Here is a 21,787-nt window from a genome sequence, read left to right on the forward strand (position 1 = left end):
TAGCATTATTTTGCCCTTTGACACACAGGGAACAGCTCTAAACATTGCTACAAAAGGTTGTAAACAAAAAAAAAACTGGAACCAGTAGTGCGATCGGTAGAAGACATTTAAAGAAGATAACCAACACCAACAAACTGCCACTTACTCTGATGAAGATGAACAGATGTCACCGAAAAATTAGAAAAGAAAAACAGATCGGCTTAAAATATCTTCTTTAAATGTTGTAAACAAACATTTCTTCTTTTTTTTAAAAAAAAAGCCTCTTAAAAACTATAAAATTTTAACAATCTTCAATTTTAGTGAAGATACAAGACCTACATCAAGAAGTTGATAGCAGAGCTCTACAGATCTCATATTTTCTGCCAGTAGATGTTATTCAAGGTGTTGAAATAAATGTTGAACATACCATGTGCACAGGACAATAAAGTTTTGCCTAATGTAAGTTACTCTATTTGAGTATCATTCAGCAACGACATTCACACAGTACTTTACACATTAAATTAATAGTTTCAGAATGATAATACAGTCAACTCTCTCTAAACGGACACCTCTATAAGACGGACACCTCTTAAAGACCCGCCCCTGCCATTTTTCAGTCATTTTACTGTAACTGAACTCCCTATAAGACGGACACCCCTCTTAGACAGACAGTTGGAGCCGGTGTCAATGATGTCCGTTTTAGAGAGAGTTGACTGTAAACACAGTTCAGCTCCTACCTTATAAGTGTTCCGTTGTGTGCATATATACTACCAGAACACTGAAAGAGACCCCTTTTGGCCAGGGGGGGGGAATACATTGAATGTTCATTTTTAGCTACAAAATAGTGTTGGAAGGTTTTTGGTAGTCCTTTCCACACTTTTAACACATAATTTAAAAATTTTACACATTACAAAATTAAAAAATATTAACAATTGAAAATACTTGGCAATTTACAGCCACTAAATAACATTTTAAAAATTATTACAGCTCCCACTGTGTGATTTTTGTGGTGGCTTGCTCCCACTATGGAATCCACTTCAAAGTCTTACATCAAGTATTTTGTTTGCGCTATTTATCACGCGCATTTGTTACCATCTCAGGAGTTATACACTGGCTATAAGTTTTAAATCCGATTATTTTGGTGCAGTACATTTATCTCATGTTGCGATTACCTTTTTTCCCTCGATTAACTGCCCAGAGCTAAAATTTTAATATCTTACTGCTAGGTACTGTGACGTGCATTATCACTTTATTTTGGTGCAGTGCAAACAACAATTCAGTAATTCATTCGTTCGTTCGTGTCAATAAGTTTCCCATTAACATGTAAATTATGTCTAAGTTCGTAAGCCCCCACATGTCCGCACCGCGGACTGGTTATTTTCAGTGGCTGATACGTTTTAGGGAAAAAACACTTGTAGTCCACAACTTGAGACATGTTACTTAAAGAAAACACTAGACAAGTGCTTGAACTAACAATTTGGAATTCGAAAAGATTAAAATTACCAAATTCAATCTCTTGAGTATATTGAATATATTTACATGTAGGTCCATGTGTAATGCTGCATGCTTTGGAGCCCAGAATGTACATTTAATTTGCAGACTACAAATTACTTGACTTACATCCTCGCTATTTCCTACAATGTGCAATAAATTTATTATCATCATGAACTTCAAGACTAAATAACTACTAATATTAAAACTGCAGTGAGCTATGAAACTATTTAAAATTCTACAAAATCTCAAAGATTAATTTTATATCAATCTTCAAGTTAAAAACTTTGTAAAAAGCACAAGGTAAATCAACCCCTTATTGAACATTTTGATTTCTTGGTATAATGTGTTCGCATTAATTTGATAATACAAAAAAGGTTTAATTTAATCTGGTCAATGGAATGCTCGATTCTGCTTCATTAGTGACGTCCAGTTCTCCAATGGTGTTTTGAGATGTGGCAGCTGCATTGCTAGAAGCAACACAATTCTTCCAGTACAGCCACGAAAAAAATACAGAAATTAAATACAACACACCATCTTTCAACACTTCATCTGCAGTTTCCCTTCCATGATATGACTGCCCAGCAAGAATCACCACCACAATAAGACAACAAACAGCAACGAAAGCAGACAAACAGGAGAAAAAAGACTGCACACGATGTTTACTATTGTCATCCGGTGGTGCTTCTGGTGCTGTGTAGTCATTGACGTCATACACTGAACACAGAAAGGTGAAAACGGCATAGGTGAAGACACCAATCACAAGGCAAACTGTCAACAAAGCAGCAAGTCCCCATGTTGGATTAAGCATTATACCAACTAACAGCCAACAAAAATGGTAAGCTGTCAGGTTTGCACATGGTATGTAGAAAAAAATCCTTCGCTCTACATTACAGCACCCACATGTAAGCAGACCAGTTACAAAACCTATACCTGCAATCACTGGATATATTGCGTGAATGAATGATGGAACATTCTTGTCATTAGCTAAAGTTATCTCTTTACAAACTAATAATAAAACAAATAGTAATATTAAAAAACCACATAGATAATTTGTTGTCCTAGTTACAATCTCTGGCCTGTTTTTTTGAAAGTGTAATACATATAAGGCCAGCAAAGGGCCGCTCAGTACGGCAAAGAGGAAAGAACAGCATAAAATTGTTATTATGCGACCACTGCGTCCTGTAGCCATAATGTCTGATTTATGGCCTTCTGTGACACACTCTGCAGAATTGAGCCGAGGATCTCGTATACTCGGACTCACAGCCAGATCTTGAAGCTGTTGAACAGAAAAAAGAGAGTTATTACGGTTTTCAATTACATGCAAACTCTGATATTCATACCTCAACCAATGGTTTACGCTTTTTGCTACTGTCAATCATCTTAGCGGACTTCTCGGGAAACAGAAGTTCACTTCAACCAGGTCAAAAGGTCACATCTGTCAGTTGTGATTGGTAGATTTTGATCCATTTTGTTTGTTTCTGTTTTTCATGAGTCATTGGCTGTTGCCATAATTATGATTGATGGCAGCGAAAAACGCAAGTGTTAGTTGGATTTTAAACTTCAGAGTTCGCATGGTTTTGAAAAGTGCAATAATTTTATGTTTTTAAAACTAGTCAGGTAGATGGGTGTGGAATTCATTAGGAGAATGGGATGGTGATGGAGGTACAGGTGTGTAATACTACCCTTTGTAGGGGTGACTATTGGGGTGTTTTTGCCTATTGCGATAGTATTGCGATAGTCGAATTACTATTGCAATAGTACTGACACTATTGCGATACTATTGCGATAGTATTGTAGTTAGCGACTTTATAGCGTGTAATCATTTCTTTCTCCTAGATGGGGGTGAAGTTAATATTTGAACCACCATTTTGAACGCGGATAAGACCCTGGAGACGAGCGATGTCCGTGAAGTTTGCTTTTATGGCTTGTTATACAGTACGGATTCTGAAACAACAGACAGAAAGCCGAGAAACGATGGCAAAGAGAGGCATTTTTCAATCAAGGAAAAAGTACTACAGGACACCATTTGAAAAACTATATCGTAACTATCGATAGTTAATGAAACTAAAGCGATTGTTATCGATAAATGAATTTGCGATCGATGCATCACTATCTGAGCACTCCCAATCGCAATGCATCGATAGTTCGATGTATCGTTACACCCCTAAACCCTTTGTACACAATAAGTAAGTCATGTGAACAACTGATGTAAAGGTCATTACTGATTACATGTACTTACTGCTGCTAGTACTCCATCAACATGATCTTTTAATTTCCCTTTTGACACATCACAACAGAATTTAAGTGAAATTGTTATGTCCAACTCTTGAGTACGCCTGGCCACCATGATCGACCACAAAGACCAAACTTCAAGGGCCTTGGCAGGAAGAGCAGCATACAGACAGGAAATGCTCCATGTGTACTTTGCGGCAGGAACTGAATCCTCTGTTTTGTTAGGACCATACACATTTACGAACACACGAACTGAGGATGGCTTCTTGGCTGGATATAATGCTGATTCAATGTTGAAACTGTTTTGCGACTTTGCTAAGGTGTTATAGACTTGCTCATAAGTGATGTCACTGCAGGAATTAGTTGAACTGGTGGAATTGATGCAGTTGTTGATAACAGCTGCCTGGACAGAACTATGCTGAAGTACTGTTAGCACAACTTGTAAGAAGAGAATGGACAAACTGAACTGCATAGATGACATGCCTGAGCTACAGCTGATGTCCTTGTTTCATTGAATTCACCAAATTTGTTGGAGACGTTATGTTTCCTATGAGTGAAGAGAAATAAATGACATGCAGTGAAACTCCCCTCTTATAACCTGACAACCCCTGGTTAATAACATGGAATATAACCACTTGAAATGCCAAAATGAAATTGAAAAAAAAAAAGCCTTCAGTGACGACAACAAATGTGGCCAATGTATATTAATTCATTCACTGTACTGAAGTTGGAATTAATAGGGAGCCATTGTTAAGTAATATTGTACCTGCCATTGAATTTATTGAGAACCACCCTATTTACTGGACTTAAGTAAACAATTGAGTTTGATTTTGTTAACAAATAAGGAGGCCAAATTCAAGTACTATACTGAAAATTTAACAATATTCCATGAGCACGCATTGGATATGAGCTGGCTTCAACTATCTAATATCCAGCAAGCGCAAGAAGAATAATTGTTTTTTAACACCCACAAAATTGCAATATTTGAACTCCCCGGCTGTTCTCATTGATGTTATACCAACCATATTTGTGGTCAATGTATATGAGCTCATATACAGTGTACCATTGCCTGTTAACCAATCAAAATTCAGGAATTTTAATATACCATGGCTAGTATTTAATAATAGAGTGACCATGGAAAAATGTGATTGATATATATATGTTTTTACAGAAAGACCAAAAATATGCTGGAGAATATGAGGGAAAACCAGTGCAAAATTGCCATGTGCCATGAAGCTCATACGATTACTTTTTCCGCCTGACGGTGACAAATTTGTTAGAAATTTCGCCCATGCCAAATGACATTTCACAACTCCCAGGGTATTTGAGAAAGTCATTTAAAGTTTTGTAATATTTGTCTTTATTCTTCAACCAATGACCATGCAAAACATGACAGAAATATTGAAGTGTACATTAAAAAAAAAATTTAAATTGTGTGAGGCGTGGTGACCCAATGGTTCGCGCGCTCGACTCTGAGTCGAACAGCCCGGGTTTGAGGCCTGGCCGGGGTACTGCATTGTATTCCGGTCACCTCACCACCAAGCAAAGTCACCTCGGCTTATGGATTAAAGAACGAGGAATACACCAGGTTTGGTGGCGAGATTGTTTGGTGGGGTGGTGACCGGATACCCTTTACTTGTGTTTGCTCAAACACAATTTTCAGTACAACTTCTCATAAGCAAGTTGACTTCGCGCAATCATGCAACAAATGTTATGAAAGGACGCTACACTGTCACCACAACAAATATTTTCTTTTTTTGCTTTACACTAAAGCTTACAAGCAAATGTTAACCTTTTCAAGGAAAACTTGTTCAAGCACCAGAAAAAGTTGGAGTCGGATACACGTTATGGCAATATTAATTGCAGTTGATTAGCTTATAGCGTTAATTAAACTTACAGCAATCGAATTGGACGAAACGACTCGTTGGCAACCGTTATTTGCATAAAGGAATTTTATGCATAATTTTGGTAAATAATGAATGTCTTAGTTCTTTGGGATGATTACGGCATGTGAACTAATCTATACTTACCTTTACTGAGCTGAGAAGCAAAATTCAAGATCACGTTTTCCTGACATTCGAGGTCCGGCCAGGCGAGGTATTTATGTTGATCATCGCAGAATTCAGTTTAGCTGCCGTTTTAGGAAAATCAAGGTCACCGTTGTCACGAATAATTAACCTTTATATTTCCAAGAAAGCGGCAGGAAGTCATAAACATCTTTTCCACCGGATGAAATAACTCTTACATGGAATGAAGTAAGAACCATGACGATATACGTATACAATCTTTAGAAAACAACAAATTCACCGCCGCAAGGAAACTCGTTCACAGCTCAACAATCTGATCGAATCTGTCACTGAACCTGAACTTGCGTTACTCGACCCAGCCTCTCCCGATCAGGGATAGGGCCTCTCAAAAGTTGCTCGACTTTTTCAACTTTCATATTTCGGGCAACTTTTTCCCCTTCGAGCAAATTTTTCCTTTCGTGCTGCATTTTGAGCAATTTCCAGACCGAAGATTTCCGAAGATTATCCGAGCGTTGTTCAAAGGCCATACGAAAGTAAACATTTCCGAAGATTTAATTAACGAAATTTGCCGAAGATTTTCGAGGAACATCTGAAGACGTTTCAACTTTCGGCTCATTTTGCATTAAAACATTACAAAACTCGTCAGCAAACACGACGTCATCGACATCTTCACGATTTTTCTCAGTTAAAGAAATCCTTGTTTTTTAACAATTTATTCGATTAAGCGCCCAACCTCGAATAAGCGCCCACCTGATGGTAGAAAAAGTTAATAAGCGCCCACCCCCACCCCACAAAAAACTGAAGTGCACAAGAGGAGTATTGATTATCAGGCGCGTAGGAGGGGGGTTCGAAGGGTTCGAACGAACCCCCTTTGGAGGTCAATAATGGAGGACTGAAAACACAAACTGTTGATTTTCAGCTTTTAGCAAATAGTGGGGGAATGGAAAACAAATTTTGAGTGTTGCAGCTTTTAAATTACTCTTCAAGAAAACGCTAAAAGTATCGGGAAAGTATTAAATTGTTAGGAAAATATATCCTAGTGACCTAGTATTATATGCAGTCAAAATAATCCCATCGTTGAAAAAACATTTCCTTAACAGGCTTTCGGTATTTGATAAATGGAGTATCAAGACGATTGGCGGGGATTACAATTTCGGGGGACCAAGGTGATACGTGTATTTAGTGCATATTGACGCTTTCACGCCGCTTTTAGTACATTGACGGTGGAGCCGGGGGGATGGGGGCTTAACCTTAATTTTTACCCTGAGATGCCTTTGTGCACAGCACATGTCAAGCTTTTGTAAAACGTTTCGTTTACTAAGCCGGTATGTATGTATGAATGTATCAAGTTAACAAAACAGCGGAAATATTGTTGTTATGACTAAAAATACCTGTTATTTTACACTCATTGAGTTTGAAATATTGACGTACACAATGCTGAAAATAGCATTTCCGGGCCTCTAGATTTCAAAATATTCTGGGGGGACATTCCCCCAGACCCCCCTAGAGGCTCGCGCCTTCGGCGCTCGCATTAAATAACCCCCCTTAATAAATGTTCCTGCCAATACGAACACCCTTTCAAAAACCTCAGCTACGCGCCTGATTATTGAAATTGACTAAGAACTGCTAAGAAGACTTCCACCATGACCGAGTTTTCTTAGTATTTTACAGAAACTTTCAATGAACAGTTAAAATTCTGCTTTGGTACATCTTCACGTTTTGTTATTATTTATTGTTTTGTTACGAAAATAAACTTACTATTTGCTGGAAATCGCGAACATTTAATAAGCGCCCAGCCTCGAATAAGCGACCACTCTCAAGGTCCAAAAATTTAATAAGCGCCCCGGGCGCTTAATCGAATAAATACGGTATATAGATATCTCTTTTGCTGTAAAATTGCATAAAACTGCTTAGAAATCTTACCCTCAAAGGGAAATTAGCATATATTTGGAGAAATTCTTTTGATTAGAAGCGGCGCTTTGAATTTTTTTGGAGCATTTTTTGAGCAACTTTTATTATTAAATCAGAAGCGACTTTTTTGGGTTTTTTTTGGAGCAACTTTTGAACAACGTTTTGAGAAATAACGGGCAACTCTTTGGGGAAATCTTGAGCAACTTGTGGAAAGCCCTAAGGTCCAGCTCCACTCGGCGAATAGATAGAGAAGGGCTCATAGCTAATCGGCAGGTTTTTTTAATTAGACTTTCAGACATTCATGAGAGTCAGTCAACAATTCTCCAAGCCGGGAAAGGAAACTTCACCACCGTACTAGCGTTTATTTTTTTTTGTGCGTTAAGCCGCTAATATTGCTTAGAAATAAACAATTTATATTGTAAAACATTCTCTTGTGGAGTTCAATTATTCCTAAAGGAACAAGGACATTCGCGCGCATCCTGAGGCTCGTGCGCTATTCCAGACAAACATTAAATTTTCTGCAACCTATATCAGACCTGACCTAAATAGCAATACCCTACATAGGTCTAGGTAAAAGAAGAACGAACAGTTTTGTTTTATTGTGCTTATGCTCATTTCCCTTATGCACTTATGCTCAGTGTGCATTTGTGCTTATGCTCAGTGAGAACCGTAACGTAATATGCCGTGTTCAGCAAGCAAGGATGAGATTAATATGACACAAGCTTAAAGAGACATGACACAAGCGTGATAAACACAGGGGAGATGAAGACCCAGTCTGGATTTGAACTTTTATCAACAGTTCATTTCTCATTTTATTAGAAATCGCCTAGCTTTTAATCGATATACAGTGGCCTGTAGATTTCTTGAACATCCATGGTAACGAAAATTGGCACTAGGACTAGAAATCGGGGAGAAAACAAGGGCTCAAGAAATTCAGTTTCCACTGTACATCTTATCTACATCTTACATCGACTTACATTTAAAAAAGTCTAAATCTCAGCTGTGCAGGTAGATGATCATTTCAATAGCAAAATTCTAAAATGATGCGAGCTAAAATATGATTACTGTATATGCATAGATGTCTTTTTCTTATAACTATACCACGACAAAGGATTATAAAAGCTACTTCCGCCTTCCAGGAAACTTGCGCGACAGACTTTACATGCACTTGACGATAACTACATTCCCTTTAAAGTACGATAATCTTTAACTACACTGCAAATTTCTTTACATCAAAAACAGCAAACTTCTGAAATTGTTTCGACAAAAATAGTTAACTATACACTGCGCAATTTCTAACATTTCTAAAATACTGGCGTAAGGGTCTTCACAAGATGATAAAGAGAAAAGAAAAATTCTGAAATATATCTAAAAAAATTCAAGTCAATATACAAATACAATTTAATAATAAAGATGCTTCTAGTATACCATATCACAAAAAACTAGCTTATTTACTGCTAAAAATTATATTATAATAGCCAATTAACTTCCTTGGGAAACTGGTGCTATTTACTTTAAATGGAGTAGGTTTAATATGACTATGGAGATAAGTCTTTGGTATCCTCATTCAGCGGTAGGTTTTGCTGGTAGAATTGTATAACCGGTGAAGAGTTTCCGATTCTTATCTGATTAGAAAACAGTGCGAGCATTTACGAGTGCTCTAGAAATTATTGTCACACCAGCATGACGCAATGAGGTAACGTCAAGTTGCTTAGCAATTTTGGTGGCAAAACCGCGGGCTCAGGAACTTCTTAAAGAAGTCAAGTCAATTGACTATCATTGCATCTTCAACTGGTAGACATAACCAAGATTATTTAAAATCTGGCAATAAAAATGTGCCAATCCCAAAAAATATACCCTTTTCACAAAACTATGTATGGTACCTAGTGCATAAATCAGTGTTTCGCAAGGAAACACTCAGAATGCAGAAATGTTCCGAGAATAACGCATAGAGAACTGAACCAATCCTACTACTCTAGCGCCTTTAAAATCCAAGAATTCAGAGCTCTCTTGTTGATATTTCCCCAAAGAGCATCGAAGAAAAAGAATGAAAAACTGAGCTGTTTCCTTTCTGATGACTGTTTGAAAAATTGAACTGACTTAGACTTGTTTTTCTCGATTCTGAGCAGCAATATGACCTTTTTAGGTACTTTGGTGGCAATTTTCTACCCTAACGGAAAATAAACCGTTGAATAAAACATTTAAATGCGTGAGACATAATTGTTTCAGTGTGAGTGCGTAAGATTGCATTTGTTAGCGCTAGTCTCACACTCTCTTTGTGGGGTTTAAGAGCTCTGAGTACTTTGTGTAACATCACAGAACAACAAATATTAACTCTACCATGGCTGCTCCCATTTTAAACAAATTGGAATATTTAATTAACTAGAAATCGCCCGCATTTCAAGATCATTGAATTTATAACCCTGTGTCAGCAGTTCCCTCAGGTTGACCATTCGTGGTTTTCACCGCTTTATTAGCAGATTTATTAGATGATTTCCTCTTCCAGGACACCCAAGACACCAGCAAACCAATAACAGACAACAACGCCGTCTTGACTGTTTCATCTGCAGTCTCCCTACCATTATATGACTGTCCAGCCATAACTGCAACAACGCCCAAAAAGATAACTGCAAAAACTCCACACACACATGAAATACCGACCTGACGCTTGTGATCGCTTGCAGAAATATATTCATACACTGCATACGCGAAGGCAGCCCCCAAAAAGGCGACCAGCAGGGTAACAGTCAAACCCCACGTTGGATTAATCATAATACCAATTAACAGCCAGCAAGAAATGTAACTAGTCACTGATGCACATAGCGTTAAAAATAATGAGTAATTTTCTATTTCGGACAATTTCTTCTTTCTGCACCCAAAAACTAACAAATTCACTCCAACAAATGTAACCACAAGTCCAGCAATAAAATCAGTGGGTGAATTTTTCCAAAAACTCATGATCAAAGCAAAAATTATTATACAGCTACCTATCGCTGCTAACACAAAACACAAAATACATATAGCCTTTGCAGTGTTTATCTTCTTCTTGTTCTTTTCAGTATTTTCTTGGCTATTTTCGTTACCTTGACCAGTAACCATAGGTGTCCTTTCAGTATTAGTGCCATTAGCATTACCATCTGTTTCTTCTGTTGACCAGGCCAGTTTCCGATATTCCTCAAGAAAGGAAGATAACAAATTGCAACTGACAAACACAAACAGAAATGACGACCACAAAATAAACCTGATGTGAAGGTTACGTCCAGTAGCATCTATGTCTGTGTCATGGCCCTCTATTACACACTCAGCTGTGTTCAGCTTTGGATCCCGTATTCCTGGACTCACGGCCAGATCTTGAAGCTGTCGAAAAGACACACAATGAGTATTTTTTTGAAAATAAATGGGTAGATTGGAAGAGTCCACGAACTGTGCTGAAATTGCGAACATGAACAATCAGTGTGGGATACAATCAGGAGATTAGGCAGCGGATAGTCAACGAGAAACGATACCTAAGTCTAGACGTCTCAATACGGACGGAAAAGGACACGAATACTCCAAGAAAACTGTGCCATGGCATAATATACATGTAGAAATGTATCCTAATACCTATCCCGCTACAGGAACTATACCCAATTCCTGATCAGAATGCACAAGCCATACCCTATTTCAGACTCAAATGGTCAAACTCTAACTTAAATTTCAGACCAAAATGCCTCAAAAACTCTGCCGAACACCTGATCAGGGCCGTGGCCAGAAAAAAATATGACTGAGGCAATGTTGTCCATGGTTAAATTCTCTTCCTAGGTCCCCCCCCCCCCCCCCTAAAAAAGCAAAAACAAAAGAAATGACTGAGGCAAGTGTCTTGGTTTGCCTCAAAGCGGCTATGGTCCTGCCTATATTGCCCTATAAGCATGTACCCCCCCCCCCCTCCAATATCAGCACATACCATGCATACAGTTCAACTGTTTTCACTGTAAGTTATAACATTGAAATGTACTTACTGCAGCTAGAACTCCTTCAATCATTTCCTTTATATGTGTACTTCTTTCATCATCATTGTCTGACACATTGCAACAGAAAAGTGGAATTTGTATGCTCAGGTTTTGAGTCCTAGGGTGTACAAGAATTGATCCAAGTGACAAAATCTCTAGGACAAGAGGTGGAAGAGCAACATACAGACATGAGATGCTCCAGGTGTACTTTGCGACAGGTTTTGAATTTTTGGTCTTGTTGGGCCCATATACATTTACAAACACTCGAACTGAGGATGGCCTCTTGGCTGGATACAATGCTGATTCAATATTGAAACTGTTTTCTGACTTTGTTAAGCTGTTATACAGCTGTTCATAGGTATGGATACAAGACGTTGAATTGGTGGAATTGACACCAACGCAACTGTCGCTGAAATCTGCTTTAACACTATGTGGCCCAGAAATCAGCACTGCTTGGACAAAAGTAAAGAGGAATACCAAAAGAGGGGCCATGCTTGAGTTTCGTCTTTGTTGCTGACTGCCAATGCCTTGAGTTTTTTTTCTGTGAGTGAAGAAAACAAATTTGGTAATTTTGTGACTTAACACTGTTAAGATCACTTTTTCACTGAAAGAGAAGCCTCGAGCCGCCCACACTTCCAGAGCTTATCCCGATTTCTGTAGCATTAAGGGGCTAGGAATATTTCTACTCCCCCCTGAATGGGATGCTAGTACATGGCAGGGTACCTTCCCAGCATAATTATTTCTCCGGTACCCATTTATACACCTAGGTAGAGAGATGCACAGTGAGAGTGAAGTGTCCTGCCAAAGAACACAACACAGTGGCCCGGCCAGGGCTCAAACCCAGACCGCTCGATCAGGAGTCCACTGTGTTAATCATTAGGCCACCGCGCCTGCTATCAATTTTCACTGAAGGCATTTATAATTATTAATAATTAATTTAATTTACTGCTGAAACAACAAACTAAAAAGCCAAAAATATTCAATTATAGCAGTTTGCACCGATTACAGGGTCCCAAAAGGAGGGGGAGAAATTTAAATTTTTAGTACAAATTTACTCAAGATCTCATTCTTGAGTTTTAAATTGAGCTTGGGTTTGATTAATAGAGCGTTTTCACGTGACGTCACATTTTTCGCGGGAAATTTGAGACGCCATATTGGTGTTCCACAATTCCATCATGGCGGTATATTCTCTCTCGGATTATGTGAACAACTTCGATCCCCACGTGAAGAAACCTACTCTGATGAGATTTCTTGTGTTGGAATGGATCCTGTAATAATTCCGGATAAAACTTACGATCCAGAATGCTTGCCTCCTGTCGAATCTATGGATTTGCTGTCGTTTTGAGTGCTAGAAACCGGCTATTACAGTAAGGACCAATCTTTCAGAAGTTCATACGCCGGGCGTATAATCAACTTATTCAGGGTTTGTAAATAGCGTTAAAGAGTATAAAATAGGCAAAAAGTTCATCGTTCTCGGAAAGGTTAGGCATTCACAAAGAATGAACGATTCAAATGTTACGCTTTCGATCATAACCGAGCAAAATGGCTCGCATATCACAAGAAAACTGTTTTACATCGAGGCATGGAATCAAAATAGGAATAAAGGAAAAACTTTCATGTTGTGGCTTTAAGTTTGTTTCGCCCTTTCTCTGTTTCTATTGTTTCAAGGGGCAGAAACATATCAACAACTTGTCAGCCAACTTCAATAATTTGCGGCAAATGTTGTCTGAGTTAATACCGTAGTTATTCGGTTATAAGGCGCACTCGGTTATAAGACGCACCCCAAACTTGGCAACATTGTTATGCTAAGTTTACAAACTGAAAATTCTCCAAAAACACTCGGTTATAAGACGCACCATGAGTTGGAGAGTTGAAAAGATGTAGCGATCAATTTAAGGACAGTTTTTTCTTACAAAATTTGAATGTTTGAATGTTGTTCATATTCCTTGGCACAATCGTCCAGTAAAAAGCTAACATTTCCTGCTAAAAAAGACGTAAATCCACTTGAGCAAAACATCTTTCCATCGTTCATGCTTCGAACTTAGCTGCTTAGTAACCTGGCAGATGTGTAGTTTCCAGTGACCACTGAGTTTGTTGCTTGGTTACCAAGCTCTCAAGCACGCTTCGGATCGCTTCGTACTTTGTTTATCGAGTGGTTTTGAAAGATTCTCAAGCTTTTTTGGTGTTTTTCTTGTCTTCTAAAGTCATTTTCCACTTTCTACGCTTAGAAAGGTTTGTTTCAAATGAGAATGCTTGATTTTCTTTGTCTAATTTGAACAAAATGCTGGCATATACAGGTGTTACTGAAACTCGTTTTATATACGCGATAATAAACTTTGCGTTTAAAGTTAATGTTTCTTATATCTTTAATACTGTAAAAGACAATAACCCTCTTGTTTTAACTGTAAGTTTCGGTAAAATGGCGGTCATAAGATTTTGTTGGGCGAAAATACTCGGCTATAAGACGCACCCCAATTTTGGCATGAACTTCCCACAGAAAAACAGATTTTTCTCGAAAAAACCGTGCGCCTTATAACCGAATAACTACGGTATATTTGCCTTCCTGGGATTAAGCTAAAAGTTGACCAAAATTGTTTGCCCAATGTTAAAATACCAGGTTATTCATTTACTTTTCAACCCAGTTTTTCAAATGCTGGAGGAGTTGGTTTTTGTATCAAGGCAGATCATTCAGTTATTTACAACTAGTCCTTAACGCACAAAAACAACAGATGACTTTGAGGCTCTATGGGTTAAGAAATGCAAAATGGATCTCAAAAGAACATGATCTGTAGTGTGATTTATCTGCACCCAAATGGTTATATACAAAACTTTATGGATAATCTTAACTCTACAGTTGACAGGATTCATAGGAAGGATAAGTTCTGCATTACCTTGGGAGATTTCAATCTAGATCTCCTTAAATTGGATTCTCACGCAGATACAGAAAACTTTTTAAATACCTTGGGGGTCTTCTAGTTTTCAACCACACATTTTACAACCCACCCGAATTACTGACCACTCAGAAACATCTCGACTCATGTGGAAATCGTGTTTATGATCTTACTGATCATCTACCTAACTTTCTAATTGTAAAAAAAATATATTCTTCTCTTCCCAATAATATTAAGATCTAATAATGAGACGATTTTTATTTTTATGAATCTGCTCGAATTCAAGATATCCAGTGATCCTAATGTAATGTTTAATTCCTTTTACACTAGAATCTCAGAAATAATTGTTGTTCATATCCCTATCAAGCAACTTTCTAAACGTGAATCTAAAATGAAATCCAAACCATGGACAACTGCATTAAGCGACTCAATTTTCATTCTAAAGAAGTATATGAAAACCAAACCTACTGTACTTATTATCATTCAAAATTTAAACTTTTAGGAATGGGCATAACCACTTGCCAAAAGTGAGTAAAAATAACTATAAAAATAATCACTTCCATGTAAATAAGTCTGATTCCAAGAAAGTCGACTGGAAGGGGAAAAGACAACTTTTCAACCTTAGATGCAGATCTGGATGTACTCCCACTAAATTACTTGTTGATGATTGTGAAAAAATGATCCTAAGTCAATGGCAAAATTATGCTTTTAACTCTTTCTTTGTTCATATGGGATATTTTTTGGCTAAGAGTGTTTGTAGAGTAAATAAATCCCCTCTTCAGTGTTTCACACCTTCATCTTGGGATAATTTCTTTCTACAGTAAACAATTGCGTGTAAGAACCTAGTGGTTTAAGAACTTGCTGGAAGAAATTTGCCATTTTTATACCCCAAAATATAAGAACCTGTTTAGCCAAGCAAATTTCAGCAGGTTCTTTTATGTGGGTTATAGAAAATTTTTAACAGAACATCCCAAACTGTATTTACAAATAAAGAAAAGACAGATTCACATAGACTGTAATTGTCTTCTTTGGACCTTGCATGAGGCTTGAAGCAAAAGACAGTTATGAATAAATGCTGCATAATGAAGGACCAAACCCATTTTTTTTCTTCTCGTACAATCAAAAACTATGGCCCCTCCTTAGAAATTAAGAACCTTATTAAGAACCTACTTAGCCTAAATTACCAATAACTACCCCCAAATACAATAACCTATTTTGCCAAACTTAGAAAATTGTAGGTTCTTACACGCGGGTTACTGTATTTCCCATAACAACTGTGGAAATTGAAAATAAAATTATTAAACTGAATGCCAGCAAGTCTACTGGACTCTTCAGTATACCAATCAACATCCTAAGAGCTACTAAATATGCCATATCTAAGCCTCTACTACGAGAAATTATATTTAATAAATGCTTCCTTTTCAATTTTACTGGAATTGTCCCTTGGAAGCAATTTAAAAAAAAAGCTAAGGTTACCCCTGTGTTATAAACAAGTTTAGGCCTTACAAACAAGTTTAGACAATTCTGTCCATATTCAATAAACTGTTGGAAAAATTGATGCATAAGAGAATACGTACTTCTCTTGGCAAAGAAGAATTTCAAAGTAATTTATTGCAAACAGTTTGGTTTCTGTGAAAACACTCCACTGATCATGCCATTCTAAGCATCATCGACCGGATACAACATGCAACTGACTGCAACGAACTTTCTTGTAGTATAATTATTTTAAGATTTCAGTAAAGCCTTCAATACTGTAAATCATAACATCTAGAGTGAGAAACTAGATTATTGTGGATTTCGTGGAGTAGCGAAAGATTGGTTCACCTCATATCTTACCACAGATATCAGTTTGTTTTCTTGGGACATACTGTGTCAGATCTTCAATCTTCGAAATGCTTGTTGCTAACTCGGTCATTTTCTAACATATAGCATCAGCTAAATCGTCTCTACTTATGGCAGAAATACATCTTCCTCTTTCCGTAGTCAGGTATTCCACGTACTTGCCTTGGTTAACAATAACACGTAGAACACGAAAAACCACTGGGCCTTCTTTTCCCCTGTATTATTGCCACAGCCGACGAGAATGCAAAGAATCTTAATGTAAATGAGTTGTTTCGCGCATTAAAGTAGTCGAAAAACTGTAAATTATGCTCTAACTGTTGTGTGACGCTACTCAAGCTCTGCTTCGATGGAACACCAATATGGCGGATAAAGTCGGTTGCCATGACAATAGAGAAATCTGGTCACGTGAGTGAAAACGCTCTATAAACCTCCCATGCAAGTAATGTTTCTTCCACCCCTCTGGCAATTTCAGTTTACTTTTAATATCTTTGGCCATTGATGCTATGAGAGGCAAGTGCCTTGTCTTGACTCTTAGTATCTACATGGTCCTGCAATGAAGCATGAATTCATCAACATCAGAGGTATAGGTCTGGGCAGAAGCAGTGAAGCCGCAAATGAAATAAAGGATCTCAACTCGACTCCTCACCAATCCCCTTGCAGCTTTGTCACTTGAGACTGAAAAAAGCACTTGGTCACAAAATCCCCCCAGCTACACAGGCTTTGCATACTAGCTAGAACCAACAGGAACCATTGTTAATTCCAGAGCTCACCCACCCCCCCCTCCCCTGGGTATGACCTACCCAGGAAAAATACCCTAGAAGCCAGTAGACAGCCAATAGATGGCACAATGAGGGCCATTCCATTTTATATCCACACCCCGCCTGTTGACGAGGTATGTCAAAATTTACCCCCTAAGAAAAAAAGTGCTGATATGATGCTCCCCTCAGAAAAACCCGATTTTTTCTTAACCCCATCAGAAAAAAGACCACTTCAACGGGGGGGGGGGGGGTGTAAATTGTTTTTGGAATAGCCCTGATTCAACCATGGAACATGAAATATTAAAAAAAAAACAATAGCCTGTCTCTTACTGCTTGTTCGGTGAGAGTCACAAAGGTATTTGACAGACTGATCAGTATTTTACAGATGACATATGCAAGATATTTATCACATAAATTTGACACCAGTTAATTTTGAAATCTAAACTGACGGCATAGTATTTGAAATCACAAATCACTGCCAGATAATTTGAGTAGATCACCCGTCAAAAACAATATAAATTCACGGATCACAGTTATAGATGGCATCAGAAGCTTAAGGCGATAAGCTTCTGATGCAATCTGTTTTCCCTTCCAGTCAATTCACGAGGATCACGCGAAAATCCAGACTCGCCGATCGGCCATGAGTGTACTCCCACAGAACACGGCCATGTTTATAAGATTTTCCGAACTTTTGACAGGTGCCTAGCCCCGAAAAAATGGATTTGCACACTTTCCGTCACAGAAGAAGGAATCAAAACTACTTCATGGTTAAAAAAACGAACAAATGTACCTTTGTAGAGAAGTATAGCCTTGATGTGTCCTGAAGATTGTAGAGGGGTCCAGCCCACCGTTTTATGTTGTGGCAACCGAAGCCGAACAAGAGCACGGGTCAGAGATCAGGCATGAATAATAAATCACGATAGATTTCCACGAAAAATACAGGAAGTCATAAACTAGACTTCCGCTTGATAAGCTTCTTTTCGTTACCTGTGATAACAAAATGGTCAAAAAGCAATAGCAGACAGACTTCACCGACAAACCCTCCAAGATGGATCGCGGCCTCTGGGGACGAGATGAATGGATGGTACCATTCTCGTCCCCAGAGGCCGCGATCCTTCTGGTCAGCACCCCAGAAGGATCGCGGCCTCTGGGGACGAGAATGGGATGGTACCCAGTGTTCACGTGCTCACTGCGCACGTACCAGTGCAAAACATGACGTGACGGAAGTCACGCACTTACGTAACGAAATCGTCCGATAATCTTTTGGACTTGGGAGTGTGCTTATTTAGCTTGAAGCTTGATGCTAACACGAGAAGAAGCAAGGAGAATTTTTATGGTTTCAATAAACCTTAACCACAGCAGCACCTGAGTGAAATTGTAATATAGGGCTATTTATGAGACTGAAAGACTGAAAGCTCCTGACAAACAATCACGAAAAAAGGTATAGAAGTAATTATTACTCTGTCGAGTACAACAGAATTTAGAAATAGTATTTTTTATTTGTTGTTTACTTCCACTTTTACAATGTTCAACACAACTTCACAGTGCAAGATATCGATATCAACTTGCTTATTTTAGTTAATCAGGTCATACGCAGTCTTATCATGGGAGTCCAAAAGTTTCAATTCTGTCAGAGGTCTCTTCATCTCTTTCAACTTTTACTTCATTTTCAGTTTTCCTCTTTTCCTGCAGTTTTAAAAAGATAACATTGTCAATGCTAGTTACGAACAAAAACAAGAGAAAACTGATGATAAAGTGTTATATGGCCATAGACATGACCGACACTAATTTAAACGACTATTATAAAATGTCCTAGTAATTGCGCGCGCTGTGATTGATGAGTTTGAATTCATTATATACTACTTATTAACCGAGAGTGAGGTCATTACAGGGGAATCTCAGACCGAGGCCTTGATGTATTGACCGAGCGACAGCGAGGTCAATACATCAAGGCCGAGGTCTGAGATTCCCCTGTAATGACCGAACGGACGAGGTTAATAAGTTATTTATTATATGGCGTTTAAGCACTATTCAAAAAAGAGTATAATCAAGGGAAAAAACACTGGAGGTAAAACTCGCTCTCTTGTGGCTCTCTTCGTCGCTCATACTAAAGAAGTATCGGTATGCTTATATTTTTCTTTCAGTTATTGAAAAGATAGTTATATTTTGTCGGCATTTTTTATTGTTTTTGCCCCCTTGCTAGTAGCTTTTACTCACAACTCAAAAAACCGTTGAGCCGAGAAAAATTTTCATAATGCCCGGTCATTACAAGAAAATAATGCCCGCTCAGCAGCCAATCAGAGCGCGCGTACTATGGTAGCCATATAATAAAGCTCCATAAAGCACGCTGCATACGTCACGCGCGTGCTTTATCGAGTTATAATGCACGCTGCTTACGTCACGAGTTTAAGCTTAGTATGGATTGGAGGGACAGCTGTCCATCCAGCCATACTACAGCTCTCTTATTTTAACGATTTTTAAAAGAGTTCCATGCCTTTGCGTTTAAACCAATAACTCTCAAATTTGGTTGAGTTACTAATTTTTGGATGCTCTTTCAGATGACGGGCCCAGTTTTTCAGTGCAATCGATATTGAATATTCGTACCCAGTCCCCTGCTCGTTTTGAACATGGCTAATTTCTTTAACATTTCATAAAAGAAATAAAAAACTTTCTCCTCGTGAATTGTTGAGTTATATAAGCACTTGGGAATTTTTAAGAACACTCGAGAAGTGCGAGAAGCACTCGGCTGCGCCTAGGGCTTTCCACAAGTTGCTCGGCAACTTTTTGGCAACTTTTCATATTTCGAGCAACTTTTTCCCCTTCGAGCAACTTTTTTCCTCTCGAGCAACTTGTTGCATTTTGAGCAATTTCCAGACCGAAGATCTCCGAAGATTATCCGAGTATTGTTTAGAGGCCATACGAACGTTTCCGAAGATTTACGAAGTTTGCCGAAGATTTTTGAGAAACATCTGAAGACGTTTCAACTTTCGGCTTTACAAAAACCCCTCTGCAAACATGACGTCATCGATATCTTCACGATTTTTCTCAGTTTAATTAAGAAATCCTTGTTATTTAACAAATTTTCCCCTTAATATGTTACTCCTTTTACTGTAAAATTGCATAAAACTGCTTAGAAATCGTACCCTCAAAGGGAAATTAACATATATTTGGAGAAATTATCTTGATTAGAAGCAGCGTTTTGGATTTTTTGGAGCAACTTTCGAGCAACTTTTATTATCAGAAGCAACTTTTTTGGATTTTTGGAGCAACTTTTGAGCAACTTTTTGAGAAATTACGAGCAACTTTTTGGGAAATCTCGAGCAACTTGTGGAAAGCCCTAGCTGCGCCTCGTGCTTCTCTATGCACTTCTCTCGTGTTCTTAAAAATTCCCGCGTGCTTATATAACTCAACAATGCACTCGGGTGCGTTTTTTATTTCTTTAGTACAAATATATTGTGGCTTCTACCTGATTCTCAGACGGTCCAAAGTCGCTCGGGCTAGCGACCTCAGATGTGCCTCGGACGTGTGAGAATCAGGCTAAGTTGCAGGCTAAGTGATTTTCGCACTTCAGCCTGGACCGCGGCAACCTCGTTCTCGGGGTCTCTCTTTCCAGACTGGTTGAAAGATTGCTTTCTGATAATATCACGTATGCCCATGAAACTTCGTTTGTTGACTAACTGTTACATTTCACAGATAATTTATCCAGCGCGGCTTGCGTTAAATGACAACTTAAGCTCTTAGCTAGTTAGACCTACTTGTCTGCCTATTTTTAACCTTCCAGACAAAACAAGTCTTCTTTTCACTTCTCTTCGTTTGAGAATTCTTAAGGCCTGCCGAGGGTTGGCGTAAACAGGCGCGGAGCATCCTTCTCTCAGGTATGCTGGTGGTAGCAGTATTTTACCTTGCGAATCAACAAGAGGGAACTGAAATCAAATCAAAATCACATTGCTCAACGGACACAGTATGTAAGCAGCAAAGACTTTTTAAGAAGGGAACTAAATTGGCAATTGGGTTATGAATTTAACCACGGCATTTTTTGGAATTGTGAATTTTGAAACAAATTTTTAATATGTTTAAAAATAGCTAAACCACTTTATAAAACGTTTTTCAGGTGAGTAAACTGAGGCACTAAGTAAATTTTCTCTTGGTGAGGTGAAGTCCCCGCTCTCAGTAGAATGCCCCTGGCACACTGCCGAAGCAAACGAAGGTTTAAGCTGTATGTTTTAGCAGCCATAACTATTTAGACTACTTCTCTTCAGTTGGCAAAGAAACGGGGCTACCCACCGGCAGTTTGCTTTTGTTAGGCCAACTGTTCGCTGGTATCGATTTGTAACCAAGATCTTTCAATTCGTTGTCCCACCGTGCACCTTCGATTTTTTGGTAAGCATACATATGTTAGCTCAGTTACTTCACAGCAGAAACTCGTCCAATATGATCAGGTCGGTATTTTTTCGTAACTGCAGACTGTTATACACATAGCAAAGAAAAGCAGAGCACAACTACAGTACAATGAATAATTCTGGCCTTATTTGTAACTAACTCTAGCTGCTTATTAAACTTCACCTGTATTTGTAACGCTTGTGAATTGCCCTCAAAATCATTCGTACTTTTGACAGCAGACTCTGAAAACATATAAAAATAAACTGCAAATCTAGCCTCTTTCA

General features: G+C 38.4%; 3 protein-coding genes across 3 annotated transcripts; all 3 read right to left on the reverse strand.

Moving 5' to 3' along the window:
* Nucleotides 1-222: 222 nt before the first annotated feature.
* On the reverse strand, nt 223-4,186 carry LOC144634890 (uncharacterized). The gene is made up of 2 exons (XM_078493939.1): nt 3,713-4,186; nt 223-2,749 (listed from the first exon to the last, which is right to left on the reverse strand). The coding sequence occupies exons 1-2, from the start codon at nt 4,184-4,186 to the stop codon at nt 1,850-1,852; spliced, it is 1,374 nt and encodes a 457-aa protein (XP_078350065.1). The 3' UTR covers nt 223-1,849.
* Nucleotides 4,187-7,980: 3,794 nt separating this feature from the next.
* Nucleotides 7,981-18,159, reverse strand: LOC144634853 (uncharacterized). The gene is made up of 3 exons (XM_078493899.1): nt 17,914-18,159; nt 11,642-12,173; nt 7,981-11,000 (listed from the first exon to the last, which is right to left on the reverse strand). The coding sequence occupies exons 2-3, from the start codon at nt 12,122-12,124 to the stop codon at nt 10,059-10,061; spliced, it is 1,425 nt and encodes a 474-aa protein (XP_078350025.1). The 5' UTR covers nt 12,125-12,173; nt 17,914-18,159; the 3' UTR covers nt 7,981-10,058.
* A 449-nt stretch (nt 18,160-18,608) lies between these two features.
* LOC144647498 (uncharacterized) lies at nt 18,609-21,515 on the reverse strand. Its single transcript, XM_078507328.1, has 3 exons — nt 21,408-21,515; nt 20,879-21,046; nt 18,609-18,809 (listed from the first exon to the last, which is right to left on the reverse strand). The coding sequence occupies exons 1-3, from the start codon at nt 21,513-21,515 to the stop codon at nt 18,726-18,728; spliced, it is 360 nt and encodes a 119-aa protein (XP_078363454.1). The 3' UTR covers nt 18,609-18,725.
* Between the last annotated feature and the right edge of the window lie 272 nt (nt 21,516-21,787).

Source organism: Oculina patagonica, chromosome 1, assembly GCF_052425735.1.
Source record: "Oculina patagonica isolate OP01 chromosome 1, crgOcupat, whole genome shotgun sequence".
Lineage (NCBI taxonomy): Eukaryota > Metazoa > Cnidaria > Anthozoa > Scleractinia > Oculinidae > Oculina > Oculina patagonica.

Coding starts and splice junctions, on each gene's coding strand:
- LOC144634890 (XM_078493939.1), bottom strand. CDS start 4,186: ATGTCATCTATGCAGTTCAGTTTGTCCATTCTCTTCTTACAAGTTGTG. Junction 2,750..3,712: donor TTGATGGAGTACTAGCAGCA/GTAAGTACATGT, acceptor TCTGTTCAACAG/CTTCAAGATCTGGCTGTGAG.
- LOC144634853 (XM_078493899.1), bottom strand. CDS start 12,124: ATGGCCCCTCTTTTGGTATTCCTCTTTACTTTTGTCCAAGCAGTGCTG. Junction 11,001..11,641: donor TTGAAGGAGTTCTAGCTGCA/GTAAGTACATTT, acceptor TCTTTTCGACAG/CTTCAAGATCTGGCCGTGAG.
- LOC144647498 (XM_078507328.1), bottom strand. CDS start 21,515: ATGTATGCTTACCAAAAAATCGAAGGTGCACGGTGGGACAACGAATTG. Junction 21,047..21,407: donor CTAACAAAAGCAAACTGCCG/GTGGGTAGCCCC, acceptor ATTTGATTTCAG/TTCCCTCTTGTTGATTCGCA. Junction 18,810..20,878: donor GGTTAAAAATAGGCAGACAA/GTAGGTCTAACT, acceptor TTAAAACTGCAG/GAAAAGAGGAAAACTGAAAA.